Source organism: Saccostrea cucullata, unplaced genomic scaffold (assembly GCF_032062105.1).
Source record: "Saccostrea cucullata isolate Sc308-1 unplaced genomic scaffold, CSIRO_AGI_Scuc_v1 ctg1592, whole genome shotgun sequence".
Classification (NCBI taxonomy): Eukaryota; Metazoa; Mollusca; class Bivalvia; order Ostreida; family Ostreidae; genus Saccostrea; species Saccostrea cuccullata.
Window position 1 is genome coordinate 330997 of NW_026928923.1, and position 20588 is coordinate 351584.

General features: G+C 33.0%; 1 protein-coding gene across 1 annotated transcript; it reads left to right on the forward strand.

Annotated features, from left to right (window-relative positions):
• Positions 1–16488: 16488 nt before the first annotated feature.
• On the forward strand, positions 16489–20315 carry LOC134279255 (uncharacterized; the record flags this gene model as incomplete). The annotated part of the gene is made up of 6 exons (XM_062761611.1): positions 16489–16663; positions 16889–17133; positions 18453–18564; positions 19030–19168; positions 19783–19909; positions 20198–20315. Coding segments are annotated over exons 1-6 (916 nt in total), but the record flags the coding sequence as incomplete, so codon positions are not given.
• Positions 20316–20588: the final 273 nt, after the last annotated feature.

Sequence of the window (20588 nt, forward strand, 5' to 3'; positions counted from 1 at the left end):
ATTAAGTTTGGTTTGTAGGGGGGGGGGGCAGGGGGGGGGGGGGCTGGATAGCCACCGTAAGTTCAAATGTTAAAGGTAATAAAGCCATGGATAGTCAAGAAATATGCAAGCATCCTTAGTGTTGATTTAAGTTTATTCAAATCATCCCCCCCTTTAAGGATTGATTGGGACCACTTTTAGGTTTAAACTTTTCAATTATGAATAATAAACTGATTTCGGTTTTTTCCCTAGCCACAATGCTCAGGTGAACGATGTATCCCATCTTGTTTTTTTTATTGTTTAGTTTTCTTGTTTGTAATCATCAGTTCAATCAAATAGACAATACTTGTTATAAAACTACGGTATGTACTAAACTGAAAGCATGTTTGATTTTATCCCAAGTTTTTTCCTTGTTTTCCCTTTCAATATGTTTTTACCATTTTAGAATATAAAGTTTTTTTCTTTCAATTTTGACTTTCTTTCAAAATATGTCGAGTACAATGTTATAAAAAATAAATTTAAAAAATCATGGTTTAAGGTCAAGATCTAGTAAATAACTTTAGACTAATTTTTTGGTGCTTGATGAATTATGACGTCATAATCAATCTCAACTTTCTTTTTCCCGTATTTTACGGCATTAGAAGAATTATGTAGAAAATTGAGTATTTTCATCACATTCAATTTGAAATCATATATTACATTTGATATATTAAATTTGATATTGATTTAAAGAAGAGGCAATGAACATACTAATTACTGTTTTCTGAGAGACTGTAGGCAATCTGGATACATCTCCTTTGTCGAATATGACAAAAACTCCCATATTCATGGCTGGGTTTCTTAATTTTTCATTGAAAATGACAGTTTAAAATACATTTTTTTCACCTTGTTTACCTACAAATCATTTAATAGATCTTAACCTTAAAGGGCAAATACGAAATGTATTTCAACAATGTTTCAGAATATTCATTTATTACATACCCATTTTATAGTGCGTATATTCATTATCATAATTACTATTTAAATATTTTTGATCATTCAGCTGATGTATTCAGTTTTAGCTCAACTGGTAGGGGCCCATGAGCCTCCTATTTCTTAAGCTCGGATATGTGTTTATGGATATTGAAACTCATAGGCTTTTCAAACTGCTACGTTTTGAAGAAAAATGTAGTTAGGAAAATCCGATTTTTCCTTAAACTTCAACATGTAACCAAAGAAACTGACGCTATTAGTATAAGTTATATTCTTTATTACAAATGGGATCAGTCTTGTATTTGACAATACAATATTTCAAGTTAAAGACTACATGTTGTATTTCCTAGAAATATACATCGACTGCTGCTTCTAATCTTTTAAATTTAAGGATGTCAAGGAATATTCAAATGTTCATTCGATGAGTTAATATTTGAATGGGCAATTATTAATCAAAAATTGATTTTTAGGTATGTCTGCATTTAAAAGAGAGAAATGTCTTGAAAAAAGACAGATAGAATCAAGATATGATTTTTAAAAAAAAATAAATATATATTTTGCTTGGATTTCCTTAATGGTGTTAAATGTTGTATATTAAAATAAATTATTAATTCGATTATGGAATTAGTGGTATAATAGTGTTGTTTTAATTTTAAGCCATAATATATCAATTAAGGAGTTTTTTTTTCTTCCGTAGATAATTCTATAAGTTTGTAGGAATTATCAGAGTAATATTTGAGAAAACGATCAACTTACATTTAAATTTGAATTTTAAAAAATGCAGCTGAAACAATCCATCTTTTCCCTAAACTTTAATATGCCAATAAAGAAATTGACTTGGTTAATGTAAGTAATATTCGTAATCACAAATAGGTTCAGTCTTGTATTCCACCATATTTCAGGTTAAAGACTACACCTTATCCTTATATTTCCCACAATTAACATTTTCCATTGCTTCAAAGCTGTTTAATTACACAAAAACTTTACATGACCTGGATACAATGTATCTGAAACATAATCCTCCATCGTAGTCATGTTCTTCACCCTATAACTATAGTCCCGCTGGACACGTTTTTACAGGTGACGTAAATATAATTAATTTTGAGGACCTTAGATCACTTATTTTATTTTAAAGGGTCCTAAATATAGGGAACCCGATCCTTCAGATGGCGTCAGAATTTCATAAATATTATCGATTCTGTTGAAGATTACGCAAGGCGATGGGCAAGATATGAAAAAGAAGACGTTGACACTTTGTCAGAATGGATTAAATGTACATGTACCAGATTCATGTTAAAATTGCGTATTAAAGAATTGAACAATATGAAAACCGTCTATCCTTCTGTATTCAGTAATCAAGATTGAAGTAAAAATTGTTATAATGTATGATCAATACTTACTAGTCCCTGTGGACAAAGCAGGTTACAACATTGTCTATGTTTGTTTGAATATGTTTCTTTTTTTTAAGGCATCGTATAAAATGTATTTAAGAAGAATTTGGTTTAAATTCTATAATTGGTAATCAAAATTGTACTCATAGCTACCGCTGAAATTTTGCGAAATCATATGTCAACTGTTAATATTTTTTTTAACAATTCCAAACAACCAAAATAAATTTGAATTACAATATCTATATTGGAATCCGAAACTTCATAAAAAGTCTTTAAAAAATACGTAGCGGGTTCCAGTAAATGTGTTTAACCAAACGTCTTTCTTTATTCCTCACTTTTTTTGATTTTTGGAGACTATGTTTTCCATTTTTTGACATTTCCATTGGTACTTATTGTACCCCAATGTTATTGGACCTATTTTTGTATCTATATAAAGCAAGAATATCAGTAGTCTCGTTAAGAGTGATAATTTTGTTAGTTCTATGTCGATACAATAACATGTAAACAATTAATCATTGAATCAATTGCCGAGGGACGTTTCTTACTAATTGTTAGTACATTATTTACACACTGAATTGACGAAGGTTTTTTTCCTTATTCATGATCATGACAAGGTCGGCAGGGGATGTTCACTGTTCGTTATTTCCATATTTTTCATCAAAAGATTTTGTCAATAATCGTGAACGTACAAAGAAGAAGACACTTGCAGTGAACTTTAACTCGACATTTAGATATATCGACGACGTATTGTCAATTGAACAATAGTTTTTCCATTCTTTTTCGACAAGAAATATCCCAGTGAGGTAGAGATAAAAGATACCACAAAATCTGACACATCTGATTCATGTTTGGAAATTTTTCTTGAAAAAGACGTTAATGGTAATCTAACAACCAAGCTCTATGACAAACGCAATGACTTAAACTTTTCAATCGTGAAATTCTCTGACTTGTGCAGCAAAATACCTTCATCTCCTGCAGACAGATTTAATTTCTCTCAGTTGATTTTATAAGCAAGAGCCGGCTATACATATGAATAAATTCTAAAACGAGTTTAATTATTAACAAACAAGTTGATAAACCAAGATTATCAGCAATCTCATTTAAAGTCGGCATTTCCGAAGTTCTATGGTCTATACAATGGCCTTGTCAGCGAATACAAGTTATTATTGAGTCAAATACTGAAAACTAATTTTTAGGCTATCATTTACACACTGAATTGTCGACGGATTTTCCGTTATTTCCCGATCATGACAAGAAGCATACGACGGGTGTGACCGGTGACCAGAGGATGCGCTCTCCTTCATGACACCTGATTCCACCTTCGATATTTTGGATGTCCGTGTTAGCTTCGCTCCTACATGTATTTTGTAATGTTTAATGGATTTTCAATTTTTAATGCTATTTGTTGTATTTATTTCTTTCATTTGAATCTGATTGTTAAATCATTCTACGACGTTCATTTTAAAATTGCACGTATTTGTCAAATGGGAGGTTTTTTGATTCAATATCGACCCCGAGGCAAATAAAGGTCCCGTACGTTTCGCACAAAGCCAAGTCCCACTAACATAGGAATGAGAGTACAAAATCCCCGGATGATCGAATGGCTTTATTTGTGGCAAAATGTAGAGTGCTGAATAAGTAGGCATTACCTGATTGGCCGAAATGAGGTGTGTTATTTGTTTCATTTTAAAGAAAAAAAAATTAATGCTTGAAATAAATGACGGAATGTAGGAATATAACAGAAAATATAGAAATACCAGGGGAAATTGTAGGAGCGGAGTTTGATTTTTTTTTTTTTTTTGCCAGAGTGTTATTTATTGCCGATACCTTTAAGTTGAAAACAATTGCAATTTTGACCTATAAACGTCATGGGACTTTTTTTCTGTCTTTTTTATAAGCGTTTGAATAAAAGTATCAAATGATGCCAAGGATTTGTCCGAAATTAAATTAAGCTAGTACTGAGAAGGTAATAAGTTTTGTATAGAGTTGTATGGTAAAATGATTGGTATTCTTTTTACCTATAGAGACCCCAATTTTTTAAAAATTTAGTTAATTTAGTTCATTCAAAGTCATAAAATGTTATTTTTGCCTCTCTATTTAAATATTGATGAAGTTAATAAAGTGCATCAGAATGCTCTTATGATAAATTTTTGTATGTAAGTATGTAAACATATATATGCGTGTACATTAATGATTATGTACATGTGTGTATTTATGTGTTGTACATATATAAAATTGTAGGGGCTGTGACCTGGTTTTCATTTTATTTTATTTCTCTAACGGTTGCATTTTCGGTATTTTTTCAAATAATTTTGATGATCCGAAAAAGGGCATTTTATAGTGGCCATTTGAAAGGAGCACAGTTTTCTGTCTTGACATCTTTTGGCTGGTAGTGCGTGTGATCCTATGGCTATTTGGAGTGCAGGGTAATGAAATTGAAGTAAAATTGTTTCTTTGGTGTAGCTACACACCACATATCTGTATTATTCCTTTCTTACTGCACCCGTTGTTTCATCAGGATGACCCTCCTCTGCAGGTCATTTTGCACTGTTTTCCAGTTTTTGTAATTAGAGTCACTTCCCTTAGACTTACCATTAAACATGTAGAATTACAACTCCATGAATTCTTTATTGTGGAGAACCTAGACTTTTTTTTTTTTTTTTTTTTTTTTTTTTTTTTTTTTTTTTTTTTTTTTGTAAATACATGTAATATTGTATAACATGTAATCCCACTTTTGGGAACCTTTTTTAAAATAATAAGCTATGTAGAAGATATGCAAAATTTAAATTTTCTAGAAAGCCTGAAAAATATTTCTGTTAAATAAATGCTAAAGGCTTGATTTGACTAACTTTTCTAATTTATTTTGATTTAAGCACTATGGAGGACCTTCATCTTTCAGCTTCATCTACCCCGGCATTATCTCTATGTAAACAGAAGATAGAGACTCGCTATCTACCTGATGTATTGTGCCAGACAGTATTCTGTACATTGCGGGTAAATTCCCCATTTATTAACTTTCCAGCCCCTTATTGTGATTTCGTTTCGTTTTGGCAGATTTTGTTTCGTTTCAGTTCGTTTCGTTTCGTTTCTATTTCGTTTCGCACTTTACAGGTACACCAAAATAATAGATTTATTTTTTTTTTCTAATTTTATCTGTCTAAATATCAAAAAATTATGAAAATTCGATACCTACATATTGATGGTATCAGTGCCTAAAAAACTTTGATCTGCTAGCTTCCGTTCTATTGAACAATATGACTGGTTTCTACTCTCATGATTATCACAAGTCCAATCTTCTTCCTGGTCCGTTGAAGTTATATGTAAACTTACAATGTCGTTAATAGATAAATTGTTAAGATAGGTCAACAACCCCTCTTTTCACACAAATAAAAAAAGAGAATACATCATCAGTGTATACATGTCCCTGCTGATGATATCGGTACATATAACAACATTGTCTCTGCTTTTAAGGCTCATTATATACAAGAGGCCGACGGGACTTATAGGTCACATGGGTATCATGTACATGTAAAAACATTCCAACAATTTATTTTTGTTCGTATTTTTTAAAAAGCCATGAAATTCATACACTTAACATGCTTACTTTGGATATTTAATACCCAGAGGAAGATTTCCACTTTATAACCACAAGTTGTGCAACCCACCCCACAAGAACCACTGACCCTGAGGCCACATATCTAACCCCCCCCCCCCCCCCCTCCTGGTACAGCTGACCCAAGGGCCCTGAAATTAACTATTTTGAAAATATCCTTTCTTAATCATAAATATAGACTTAGATCATTGGCACAATACCCATGAGCAAAGGAAAAAAATTCAAATAATTCCGGCATGCAATTTCACAATATATTCATTAGAGCCCCACCCTTACACCAGAACCCATGACCCAGGGGTCACAAAATTCACAAAATGGGAAGGAGCATCCTTCCTAATAATAACAATGTACTTAGTTCATTAGTTTAATACCTAGAAGCAAAGGAGAAGATTTTTAAAGAATTTATGAATTTTCACTCTATACCTGTAATCAACAGAGCCCTACCCTAACAACAGAACCCCTTTCCTTAGGCCATGAAATTCACAAATGTGGAAGAGAGAGCCTTATTCTACCTTACTTCATACTAGGTTAGTTTATTTTATACTCAGGAGAAGAAAAGATTTTTTTTTAAAAAAAAATGATGCAATTTCACTATCTAATCAAATAAACCCCATCCTAGCACCAGAACCCCTGACACTGAGGCCATGAATACCATATTTTGGTAGAGGAAGCAATGCTGATTGCAATCATGTCAACAGTTTCAGGGACCATGAAATTAACAATTTTTGTTCCCTACCATTGATGGATGCTCTGTGTCAAAATTGGTTGAAATTGGTTACTCATGTGACTTAAAATTGAATTTCACAGGAAATCAATTTTAATTTTACATCCGGTAATTCAACGTATACTCATAGATACCTTTCTAAGGAGCAAATCTTTAAAATCATACGTCAGTTTTGAAGATTTTAAAATTCAATACAACCAAAATGAATATCAATTGCTTTTACGTTGAATAAAGAAACTTCTTGAATATCATTACAAGCAAAGATACATAGCGGCTGAAAGTAAGTGTTCTACTAAACCTCTTTCTTTAAAATATTTACAATATTGAAGGAGAAACTGCAAGAGCTCTACTCAACAAGATATTTGAGAAATGGTGTTTATCATATGGACATACATGTTTTTTCACTATTTCAAGGAACTTTTCGAACATTTGCAACACAGAATGTTAACAAAATCAACATCATCAAAACTTCCGAATTTTCACTTTATATACATGTACATTTATTCACCACAATTATTCCAAGATTTCTTACGTCATTGACAGCTGTAAATATTATAAATAAACAGCGAACGTAAATTTATTTACCAATGGAACTCGTAATTTTTCTTACCTTGTCATTAGTCATTTTAAACATAGGTAATCAGAGATTACAGAGCTAACCTCAGCAAATGTTGTCTTTAAGTAAAGCAAAGTCACACAATTAACCAACAAGAAGTGTACATTCCAAAAATGAAAATATTTAAGCAATTTTAATCTGATTTTGAAATAGACCTACATAAAAAAATTGAAACTAGTTCTTCGTGAAAATGTAATTAAATTCCTGCATCTAAGGCAAATTTGAGAGTTTTCATCTCTTGATGCAAGATTTGTGCAAGTTTGGTTTATACAATGTTATATAAACCTTATAGTTTTATGGTAATAGACCTGCATCCATAACTTTTACCTGGTCTATTATCTGAAAATGTATGTCGAATTCAGCATCAAAAACTAACATTTTCACTCATCAACAAAAAGTAGGTCAGATTCAGCATCCGAAGCAAGCCCGATAGTATGCATCCTTATATGTATCATCCATGCAAGTTTGGTCATAAAAGAGCTTATAGTTAATTGGAAATGAATCATGCACCAAAAACTTTAACCTGTTCACTTAACGAGTAAATGTAGGTTAGATTCAGCAGCCGAAGCAAGCCCTGTAGTGTGCATCTTTAGATGTATCATACATGCAAGTTTGGTCAACATAGGGCTTATAGTTACTTGGAAATGAAACCTGCACCAAAAACTTTAACTTGTTCACTTAACCAGAAAATGTAGGTTAGATTCAGCATCTGAAGCAAGCCCTGTAGTATGCATCCTTAGATATATCATCCATGCAAGTTTGGTCAACATAGGGCTTATAGTTACTTGGAAATGAAACCTACACCAAAAACTGCACCAAAAAAGTTAACCTGCTCCAAAAACATTAACCTGGTCATTCCTTTGCTGAAATTGCAGCATCTGAAACTTTGACTGGTACAATGAAACACACTAGAACCATCTTTCATGCATGTCTAATCAATATAGGACATAGAAGTACTTAAAAAAGAAAACTGCTCCAAAAAACTTAACCTTAACCTGGGACGCTGACGCCGACACCGACACCGACGCCGACGCCGAGGGTATTACATAAGCGCCCCCAACTTCGTTGAGGTGAGCTTAAAACTACTCTGTTAAACAACATTTTGAATGTAAACAAAAGTACTGTGAATTTGATATTCAAAGGTGGTCGAAATTCTTATAGACAGTATTTTGTGATTTTTGGGGACAGGTCTTTTAAACAACCTATTAGAATTTACATGGGTACAAACTGAACTCGTAAATTTACTAACCTTGTCTTTGGTTATGTGCAAAATTATTTTGTTAACAAAAACATTTTGATTGTTCAGAAAGTAGAGTACTCTAAAGTGAATATCAAAAAGATGCTTTAGTATCGGATTGACAATATCTTTTTTGTTTTTGGAGATCTGGACTGGGTTGCTCAAAACACTGGTTAAATTTGACCACTGGATAAGTTAGCCGTTGGTTAAATTTGATATCCACTGGGTAACTAACCACTGGTCAAATATTTGTTGCTCAAAATAAAATTAGCCTCTGGTTAACTAACCACAGGTTACATGATTTTAACCACTGGTTAGTATCCCACAATGCATTACACTTGTCCAGTTGTCAACCGCCCAAAATGGCTACCATGATAAATATCAAATAAGTAAATAGTGAGACGTTTTAACGTTACAACCGTATGTGGAGAAGAGGAGAAATATCGACATGTAACAGTATCAAAACTAAACAAACCCTTTAGTCGCAAAAAGTGAGGAACACACAAGTCAGCTAGGATTATTCTTTGCTGAAAATTCAAGTGGGGGATGCAGTAACTGTAAACACGTAGAATGGGAAAGGATTAACACCACAGGTAAGATTGCAGAAACCTAGATGCTTGTTAAGCTGTTAGATCTTAGTTTTACAGAAAATATTTTAAAGACAACACCTACTCACCTACTCAAGACAGCTATAATTACAAGGCAAATACATCAATTTGTATCGTTTCATACCTAAATAATAACTGATTGGAGTCAGGACACCTTTACTGTTTACAACATGTAAACGTCGTCTGCTATTATTCGAGGAAATTCGCACTTGTTGTATCATCGCTTTTATACATACCTTGACAGAAAGATCTCAGTCCAGAAGTTTGTCAAATATTTCCAAACAATAAATAACTTTCATCACATTTATGTAATCCTGCATTACAATGCACTAACACTGTCTGAAAGTGTAGCATTTTTAAAATTATTACAGAAAGGTCATGGTCGAATATGCAAGTAGATATAGCGAGTTCGTCACTAATGCATTTCGCTCCGTACAATTAAATTCTACATTGTAACTAAAATGCATTATCCCAAGTGTATTTTATAAATACAACACCTTTTAATATTAGCATCAATATATGTAGAAATTAGATAAAAATCTTCATGTAGATATTGATAGCATATATGCATCGGAAGCATTGTGAAAGTAGAGTGGTAATTGAATGTGGGTGGGGGTGGAGGAGGGGGATTGTTTTTAAACCAACAAAATTTAAAAAGATAACCCCAATTTTCAATACCTATATAAAGATTATCTTTGCAAAAAAAAAATCCTGATGCCTATGGATAGATATTTAGAATTCAATGCTAGATTTAATTTTGATTAAATATTTTTATTCACTTTATCTCAACGAGACCTTGCCAAAATAATAATAAAATCAAAAGAAATGGTACGCATTTAATTTAATGCAGCAGTCAACAAGAAAGGTAGTATGATAAAATAGGCAGACAAAAATATTGGCAAGGAAATTATAACTAATATTATTTAAAAAAAAACAACAAAAAACATAATGCATGATCTTTAAAAAAAAAGGGGGGTAGAGATGTGTGTGTGTCGGGGGGAGAGAGGGGGTGTCAATTCTCAATTGATTTTAAATATTGATGTATGGTAACCAAAGAACAATTTATCTATATCCATTATTAGACCTATATGCAAATGACCAACAATTTTATTCATTTATAATTTTATTTAGAATATACCTAAAATAAATATTTATTTTTCAGCAAAGGAAGGCCGCTTGATAAGATCCTTTGTAATGCCAACAGATTAATCCTTGAAAGAACCCATTTAAAACATTTCTGCTGACGATGAAGACATAAAAAAAGAAAACCTATCATATCCCTGACAGTGTTGTTATCCCTGCCTAATATTGCTTCAAAACCACTTCAACTTGACTTATAAATGACTGCTTATGTCTTTTTAAGTATTCATCAACATTAAATTCTTGGTTACAATATCTATAAGCCTTTGTTTCTTTTGTTATCCCCCAAAATTTACAACAAATAATAATTTGCTAGTCATATTTATCCACTGGTTAAGAGACTTAACCCACCTCTGTGGAATGGCTAACTTCAGCCAATATTTAACCACTGGATAGCAAAGTTAACCAGTGGATAAATTTTGAGCAACAGAATTTAACCAACGGGTAAAATTTAACCACTGGATAAGAGATTTAACCAGCGGTTAACCTTAACCAGAGTTTTGAGCAACCCAATCCAGGTCTTCAAACATTTATAGGAATTCCCATGGATACCTAGTGCTGCCCTTTATAAGCAGACCTCTTCTTGTTTTCATGTAAAGCAGATATTGTGCAAAATCTTTTGTGTAAAAAGACGGAAACACTTGCTGTGGCCTTCAACTTGACATTTAGATATATGAACGACATATTGTCAAATGACAATGGTAATTGCCGTTCTAATGTCGATGCAATATATCCTGGTAAACTTGAGTTAAAAATTACCACAAAGTCTGAGACATCTGTCTCATTTTTGGATATTTTACTTGAAAAGACGTAAAAGGTAATCTAACACCCATGCTCTATGATAAACATGATGGTTTTTCTATTGTCAAATTCCTTTACTTTTTCAGCAATATATTTTGATCGCCTGCATACGGAATTTATATATCTCAGTTGATTCGAAGCGCAAGAGCATGCTCTACGTATAAAAAAAATCTAAAACGAGGTAAACTATTGACAAACAAGTTGATGAGACATGAATATCAGCAGTTTCGTTAAAATTTATCATTTTGTTAGTTCTACGGTCGATACATGAAATATGGAGCGGGGATCTGGTGCCATGGAGCACGTTATCAACCTCTGCCGACCTCTCATACCTGCCATGTTTTCCTTGTCAATAACGGGAAATAACATGGACAACCAACTGTGTCGAATATGGCCTAACAATAAGTTTGAAAAAATTCAGCCACCTTTTGATTTAATGATACATTGTATTTGCTGACAATGTCATTGTATCGGCCATAGAACTTACGAAATGATTACTATAAGCGAGACTGCGTATATTCTTGTTTCATTAACTTGTTTGTCAATAGTTTATATTGTTTATTTATTTGCTTGTTTTAAAATGTCCATTCGATATAGTTGAAGGTAATTTGACAAGCAATTTACCAGAAGAAGGGCTTCAAATTTGGACCTGTACATGTACTCGGAACTTGTTTTTTGGCAGCAATGGGCCTGCTGCAACTAGGGACTTGTTGTAAGGTCTCATCCAAAGGACAGGTTTTCGTGTTAGATAGATACGCATCCGTGACGTAAGGATCAACCCCTTTCATCCAAGACTCCAAAACAATGGCACTACCATGAGACTAACGCCAATATTTTTTCACATATTATTTACACGCTCATAATTTAAGGTATCCAATCGATAATAGCCTAAGTTTCAATGAATTTGAATGCATAAGATATATATCTGCTGAATACTCAGTGTATGTAGACATAATCTTCATGTTTTAGGATTTATATGGATGAGCGGAAGTGTCATAATTTTCGACCTTGGCCCTTTTTGAAGAGTTTGCCTCCTTTGCTATAAACCAATAAAATCCATTTCACATTTAAATGAACGTGTTTGTTGAAGCGTACATTTTTTTCTGAAATGTTCGATTTTCATATAGAATGTGTTCATTTAGATTTTGTCAATCAGAATCTTAAGCATCTTAATATATATTTTCTGCATTGTCCACGCAAAAAGGATTAACTCATCGTGGGGAATGGTTATATATAAAAAGGAAAGTCGTTAGCTTTTATTCTGTTGATTTTGGTAAAATGTTGTGACTTCAAATTTCTTTGGATATTTTAAGTTTCCACATCTGATTTAAACCACTACTTGAATATATTGCTGAACAGTACTCCTTAATTTTTCCTTCACTACTGTTAATATTTTAGGGAGGAGAAAAGAAAGAGGCGTAGTAGTACATTTATTTGAACCCACTATGTACCGTAAATCTGGCAATTTTTGCTGTAGATAAATTTTAAGCAAATTTGCGAGTTCATTGCATTCGCAAAAATATTTTTCTGAAAAATAAATCACCAATAAGAAAATGTAAACAAACAGTGGTCATTCGCAAAAATTTGAAACGTAAAAATTAATCAACATTTTGACCCGAATTCGCAAAATAAAATCGACGTAAAAATTTCCAGATTTACGGTATATCTTTAATTGCTTAAAGACTTCTGGAGAAGTGAAGTTTTAAAAATCCAGCATAAATATAGTTATTCAGATTCATTCTGTTTGTCGGGAATAATAAAAAAAAAATCATTCAAAAACTGGCATATGATTTTATGGAATTTTCATCCCAGTTCCTCTAAAATACAATTATAATAATGAGCCTTATAAACGAAGACAATTTTGTTACCTGCTTCGTCAGCAGTGACCACAAACTGGTCGTATAATCTATTAAATTCCTTTTCACTTCAGAATTACTGAACACAGAAGAATAGATGGTTTTCTATTTTGCCCCAAAATCGCTTAATATTATCATATCTCTGGTACATTTCATCCATTCTGATAAGGTGTCAATTTCTTCTTTTTAGCTCACCTGAGCCGAAGGCTCAAGTGAGCTTTCAAAATTTGTCCGTTGTCTGTCGTCGTTGTCGTTGGCGTTGTTGTCGTCGTAAACTTTTCACATTTTCATCTTCTCAAGAACCACTGGGCCAATTTCAATCAAACTTGGTACAAAGTATCCTTGGGTGAAGGGGAATCAATTTTGTTCAAATGAAGGGCCAGGCCCTGTTCCAAGGGGAGATAATTATGATTAAGAGAAAAATTAAAGCCATTTTTAAAAAATCTTCTTGTCAAGAACCACTGGGCCAGGAAAGATGAAACTCATGTGGAATCATCCTCAGGTAGTGTAGATTTAAGTTTGTTCAAATCATGACCCCCGGGGGAAGGGTGGGGCCAAAATGCCCGATCAAAGTTTTACATAGGAATATATAGAAAAAATCTTTAAAAATCTTCTTCTCAAGTACCACTGGGTCAGGAAAGATGAAACTCATGTGGAATCTTCCTCAGGTAATGTAGATTCAAGTTTGTTCAATTCATGACCCCCCGGGGGTAGGGCTGGGCCATAATGGCTTATCAAAGTTTTACATAGGAATAAATAGGAAAAATCTTTAAAAATCTTCTTCTCAAGTACCACTGGGCCAGGAAAGATGAAACTCATGTGGAATCATCCTCAGGTAATGTAGATTCAAGTTTGTTCAAATCATGACCCCCAGAGGTAGGGTGGGGCCAAAATGGCCGATCAAAGTTTTATATAGGAATATATAAGGAAAATCTTTAAAAATCTTCTTCTCAAGAACCTTTGGGTCAGGAAAGATTAAACTCATGTGGAATCATCCTCAGGTAGTGTAGATTCAAGTTTGTTCAAATTATGACCCCCGGGGGTAGGGTGGGCCCAAAATGGCCGAATAAAGCCATATATGGCGTATGTACAATGAAAATTATCAGACTAAAATTATGAGAACTTATTAATTGTATCATTACTTTATATAAAGATAGAGATTTTCCGTAAATTACAAAATCTAAGTCAATTGCGTTATAAAGATATCACAATTTAAATTGGATTCTCGGAATTTTCTCCGACTCGGAAGAAAATACAAAAGATTTAAATAACACAATACAGAGAAGATAAAATCGTATTATTAGATGAAACGAGGTGTTCTCCGTGTTCAGAATTGTATGAAAAGTTTGAATTTAAATATATTAACTATATTTCTTTACTTCATTTTGTATTTTTCAAAAATATATTTTTTTATCAGTTACGCCATATATGGCTTTAAAGTTTTACAAAGGAATATATAGGAAAAATCTTTAAAAATCTTCTTCTCAAGTACCACTGGGCCAGGAAAGATGAAACTCATGTGGATTCATCCTCAGGTAGTGTAGATTCAAGTTTGTTCAAATCATGACCCCCAGGGGTAGGGTGGGGCCAAAATGGCGGATCAAAGTTTTACATAGGAACATACAGGGAAACCTTTCAAAATCTTCTTTTCAAGTACTTCAAAGCATGGCTTCGTTATATTTATAGGGAATCATCCTCAGGTAGTGTAGATTCAAGTTTGTTCAAATCATGACCCCCTTGGTGGAAGGGATGTAAAATTCAAGCCCCCCTCCCAGTTTACTAGCCAATTGCTCAGGTGAGCGATGTGGCCCCTGGGCCTCTTGTTTATGTTTTGCTATCGCCTGGCGTAATCTTAACAGAATTTATAATTTATAAATTTATGACGCCATCTCAAGTATATGAATATAGACGAAGTTAACCAATAAAAGGTATGTCCCCCCTCTCTCTCTCATTTCCTCTTGAGGGCCCTTAATCATCAAATATAAATTTATTGAAAAGTAAAATTGAATATAGTCAAATACCTTGGGAACATGCTTTAAATCATGAACAAATTATGAAATGGATTAAGCTACTCCTCTGGAAGTTCACAAATAGTCTGATACTCTTTCCACAATTCCTAACTTCATAGAGAGTTCTTGAGCCGAATTGTGGGAAAGGTACAATAATATCCTAACTTTTATTCTTATATGGTCAAAATCAGACCACATCACACCATCTTGTTCATTTCTTGTGTACAAATATAAGGCGCTAGATATATATATATATATATATATATATATATATATATATATATATATATATATATATATATATATATATATATATCTGTCTGTATGTTGTTTAACGTCCCTCTCGAGGATTTTTAGCTCAACAGAATCTACGTTTTAAAAATTAAATATAAATGAAAATTGCATTCACAAACTTACAGACAATCAAACAGTAATTAAATACTGGTAATGTTTGAGACAGGGAAATAAAGTGAGTTGTAAGTATCTAATTTTTGTGTTGTCCCCTTTCATAAACTTAATTTTTATCTTTAGATAAATGAGATTCCAAATAACTGATAACTTTATTTAGCGATCATGTCAAAAAACCAAGATGCGAATCAGGAGGCTACTTCCTTCCAAAACTGTGTATATTTTAATTGGTGAGAAGACTAATGCAAAATAACACGTGACATAAGCTGTCCTTAAATCCCTGAATACTCCAAAACTTCCTATCCACAAGGCTGAAACGAGGTAAGTTACTGTGGTTTAAATAAAAATTCTTTAGCATTCCTGTTTCCTTAACATTTCAACATCTTCATAATGTTCCTATTATGCATTTGTGTACCACTATTTCGCGAAAGAGTAGGGTCATAAAACTGCATTTGTCTGTCCGTCTGTCTCAAAAAAATCTTTAACATTGCTAATAACTTTTGAATGAGATAAGATAGGGCTCTGATATTTCATATGTACATAGCCTGTGATAAGACATTTCTAACTATGTTCTGAATTTTGAATCTCTGACCTTGAAGTTTTACCGATTTTTAAATGTTTTTTTTTTCTTATAACTTTCAAATGAGAAGAGAAAGGGTTTTCATATTTTGAAAGTATTATACTAGTAACAAGATGGGTTCAAACATGCTAATATGAATTTTGACCCCTTTTCCTTGATCTTCCTGTTTGACCTATTTTTTTATCAATTGAATTATTTTGAATACTTTTGAATGACAAATGGTGTGGGATTCAAATTTAACACTATGTTCAAGGAACAATTAGTGAAAATCAAAGATTAAAACTAACAAAACCCCTTGTTTTCGCTTACTATACCATTATAAGAGGCACGTGACTGGAATAAACGGTCGACAGGAGATACTCCCCTGATCCCATCTAGGATTTAAATATTTGTTTTACCTCTGTATTCAATGTGCACATGCTTTTCTTAATTAGACTTTAGAGCATAATTACTGTTAGTTATATGTAACATTTTATAAGTTACACAGCAGCCATAAACATGCATGACGAAAATTGCAACATGTTGCAAATTTTAGGAATGGTAAAGTGGTGGAAATGGAAAGGAACAATTGGAGAAAACGAATAAAGTCCTTCGTGACAAAAGTCTACTCCAAGTCCCAACCCAACATGATATTCTCCGTCATAGGGGACTCCGACAATCTGATTCCAAAGCCTTGGCCCAAGTCAAGATTCCAGCAATCTTTGACTTATGCTGCAAAGGCCGCAGGGAGTATGTATAAATACTCTTGTTATGAATTCAAGAAATACATATAACCTATATTTAAAATTTGTCAATATCACTACTTTGCCGTCATCTGTTTAGGTCATTATGTAAATAATAAGTTATACTGATTTATATGATTTATGTTCAATACAAGCATATAAAGGCCGAAATAACACGGCCAAAAGAAAGAATAGAATAAATTAAAATTTTTCTGCACGCTGAAATCCATAGATTGTCTAATACTCAGCAAGGGGGAGCCACTAAAGGTCTCTAAAATAGTCCGTGAGATGATGGAGGAATACATCTACCTAGAGAAGCCGGCCCGTCCGAACCTCCGACTGATCTCCGTCCCCTCTAAGCCTGTGGAGGACACGGGTCTCTACTTTGATCTACCAGAGGTCCTAGAATTTGATGAAAACCAGAGCAATAATAATGAAAGCCGAGGCAAGGGCAAGGACAAAGACGAGGAAGCCGAGGTAGGGACCGAGACATTCCTACAAGAAAGAGCCTCGATTCGCCTCTCCTTACGCTTCTTATATACTTCGGAATTTTATATCTGAAGGCCATTTTCTAACAAGCTCGTTCCGTCTGAGATTTTGGACGGAACATATAATGCATTAAATAAACTGTAAAGAAGTAAAGAAGTTTTAAGGTACCTACATATTTTAAAAGGGTATAAAAGTCACAAACAATTATAAAATCTACATTCTACAATGCAAATTAAACTAAATCCATTGTAAAAACCTCAATTAAATTCCATTCCAGTAGGATTAAGTCGGGAACTATATTTTGTGGTGGAAGGTTTTTCTAGAAGAATATTAATTTTTTTCCCTTTTGAACGATATTCAGTTAACAGTGTTAATTTTACGCAGCGCTAAGTCAAAAGTATCTCGCCGTGAACCTCTAGCATGCCGGAGAAGGTCGTGACAAATTGTCCGAAACCTTTATCAATCAAATCTTATATTTACATGTATATTCTTCTGATTTGGTATTTGTTGAGGCCATTTTAAACATTTTTTTAAGAAATGCAACTTATAATATGACCTTTGTTATGTTATTCATAGTTTAAAATGATTCTAAAACAGTTTTTTTTTCGGATAAACAGTTTAAACTTACCAAATATTTCCTGCCGTAAAGAAAACTTAATCTAATTTTGAAAACACAACTTGTATCAGATTCATTAAGCCATCAATTCCCAAGAACACGAAAATTAAAGAAAAAAACAAAAAACGATGGGATTAGATTACATGTGATAATGAATGCATAAGCAAACCGTATGTACTATTTCTAATAAGAATTAAATTATTGACAAACAAGTTGATGAAACAAGAATATTAACCATCTCGTTTAAATTCCTATTTTCGTAAGTTCTTTGGTCGGTAAAATGATAAATGCAATTTATCATGGAGTCAAATACTCACTGACGTTTTTCATGCTTGTTCTTAAACCATAATTTGCGCAATGGATTGTAGATAATTTTTTTTCGTTATTTCCCGATCATGACAAACAGCACACGGCAGGTGTGGCCGGTCGGTAGGAAATGCTTGCTTCTTCATGGGAGCTGATCCCATCTTTGGCGTTTTGGAAATCTATGTTTGTTTTGTATTGTTTGTTGGACTTTTGAGCTTGAGTTCAGTTCTTTATCTCCATACATTGAATTTTAAATAAATATGAAATAGATTTCTTTCTTTCCTTTAAAAGTAAAATCCTTGTATATCCAATATGATGACAAACGCAATTAATTATCTTTTTCGTTATAGACTTGTAAAGTTGTAGATATTTTGTTTTTTCCTAGATCTATGCAGACGACAGTTTCTTTTGCAAGCTCCCCGCTCGTACCGCGGATGAAGACTATATTGATTTTAGGGCTGAGCTCGAGAGGACTTTAGAGAGACCGACGGACGAAGGTTGTATCAATGGAATGTAAAACAGCATACAATCAATCAATCGTGTACCAAACCTTGCTTCATAAGAAAGATGTTAAGGAGATTTTTATTCTAATTAGTACTTTATGTGGAGTGGAAAGTTAAAACCAATTCCATTCATACATTCTGGAAGAAGCAATGAAACTTTTGAATTTTTATTAAAAAAAAAACAGATTTAAGAAAAATTTTAAACTTAATTCGTAGCTGGTATGTAATTTTACCTGAAACATATTACCACTATGCTCTGCTCCAATTTTGTATTGTTAAATGGAATTTTAGCTCGAATATTGTTTGTTATCTCCATATATACTTTTATGCATGAGGGTCACATTATGAAATGCTTGTGCTGTCTTCCTTGCCATTTTGATTCATGGTTGAATATACTTCTCAGGAATTTTCATTGATAGTCCAATAATTGGTGTCATATTTGCCCTTTGTTGCTTTCAGAAAGGAATGCCTTACTATTAATTCTGGTGGAAGGCGACTTGTCGGCTGTGGACCACATCAAGCTAGCCACTGAGAGTGGAATTCCTGTCGTGTTTATGAAAGGAACAGGCGGGCTGGCAGATCTCATGTCCATTGCTATGTAATTTACTTGATATATTATTGATTTCTATAGCTATTTATAAAAAAAAAAGAATACATGAATTTGGACATAATATACTGTCTTTCATAATATTGATCCTACATTGTGAAAAACGTCGTAATTAATTTTTTTTCTGAATCATACTACATGTATGTAGAGAATATTTGGCCTACACAATGAACTTGTCAGCAAATACAATGTATCAATCAGACAAAGCTGACTTGCTATTTCATACGAAGTGATTATTTATTATACCATTATTTACACACTGAATTTTTGACGGATTTTCCGTTTTTTCCCTATCGTGAAAAGAACCAGAGAGAGTATGATAATTGGCAGAAGATGCTCATTCCTTTATCGCACCTGAACCCAGCTCTGATGTTTGGACGTCCGTGTTTGCTCTGGTCTTCCTTTGTATTGTTTGAGCTTTAATGCTCTTTGTTATCTCCATATATTTAATGAATTGTAAATGATATTTAGAAATAAAAATTTAGAATTTTAAAAGACCTTATCTTTCGATATGCATTTATAGGATTTGGTTTGTGGGTGTTTTTGTTTCTTTTCTTTTTTGTATTCAATGTTCTGCTCACATGTTTATTAGTTGATCTATTTAGGGAGGACAGTGAGGTGGAAATAAGAACACTGCTTCCTGTTCTGTTTGGTATTGAGCTGGACGACACTGAGCATGAAATTGAGACACTGGAGGAATGTCTGAAAACTATTTTGGAAAGATCTTACTTAGTAAGGGAATGAAACTTAGTTTGTTTTATTGTTCCTTATCTTTAGCAATGAAAAAGTATCATAACATAGAGTCTAACTTCGACGTTCAAACGGATGTTTATTTACCGAGCAAACACAAGAAAAGGCATATGTTTGTGTAATGCTGCGCCATTTTTTATGCTGCTGTTACAATTGTGTTGCTAATTAAAGAACGGTTTTTTTCACTTCTTTAAAAGTATTTCCACCTTGCGTGTCTTAAAATGTACAAGAAACACTTGATTATTGAAAAATATATTATTCATCATTTAGATTGATACTTTTGACCTTGTTGAAAAAAATGAAGAACAGTTCGCGGCACTTGTTGGTGAATTGGTGCAAAAATCCAGGTTATTAGAAAACAAGGACTCCTCGAAGAAACACGCCTTAGGTAACAGACATAATTTTAATTAAGCTTGTTTATGATTTTATACTTTTTGTGTTTAGTAAAAAACAATATGATAAAATTTGCTTCAATTGTTATTACTACAAATAAAAAATATACTGAATGTTATTTTCTGACAAAAGTATTTTTCAAATCTTATGTTGAAACTCTTTCATATGCTAGCACGTATGTAGGAGTTACGTTTGTCAAAGAACCCAGTGCCTGTACACATACAGGGTGTTTCACAATATATGTCACACATCTAAACACAGAAAGATA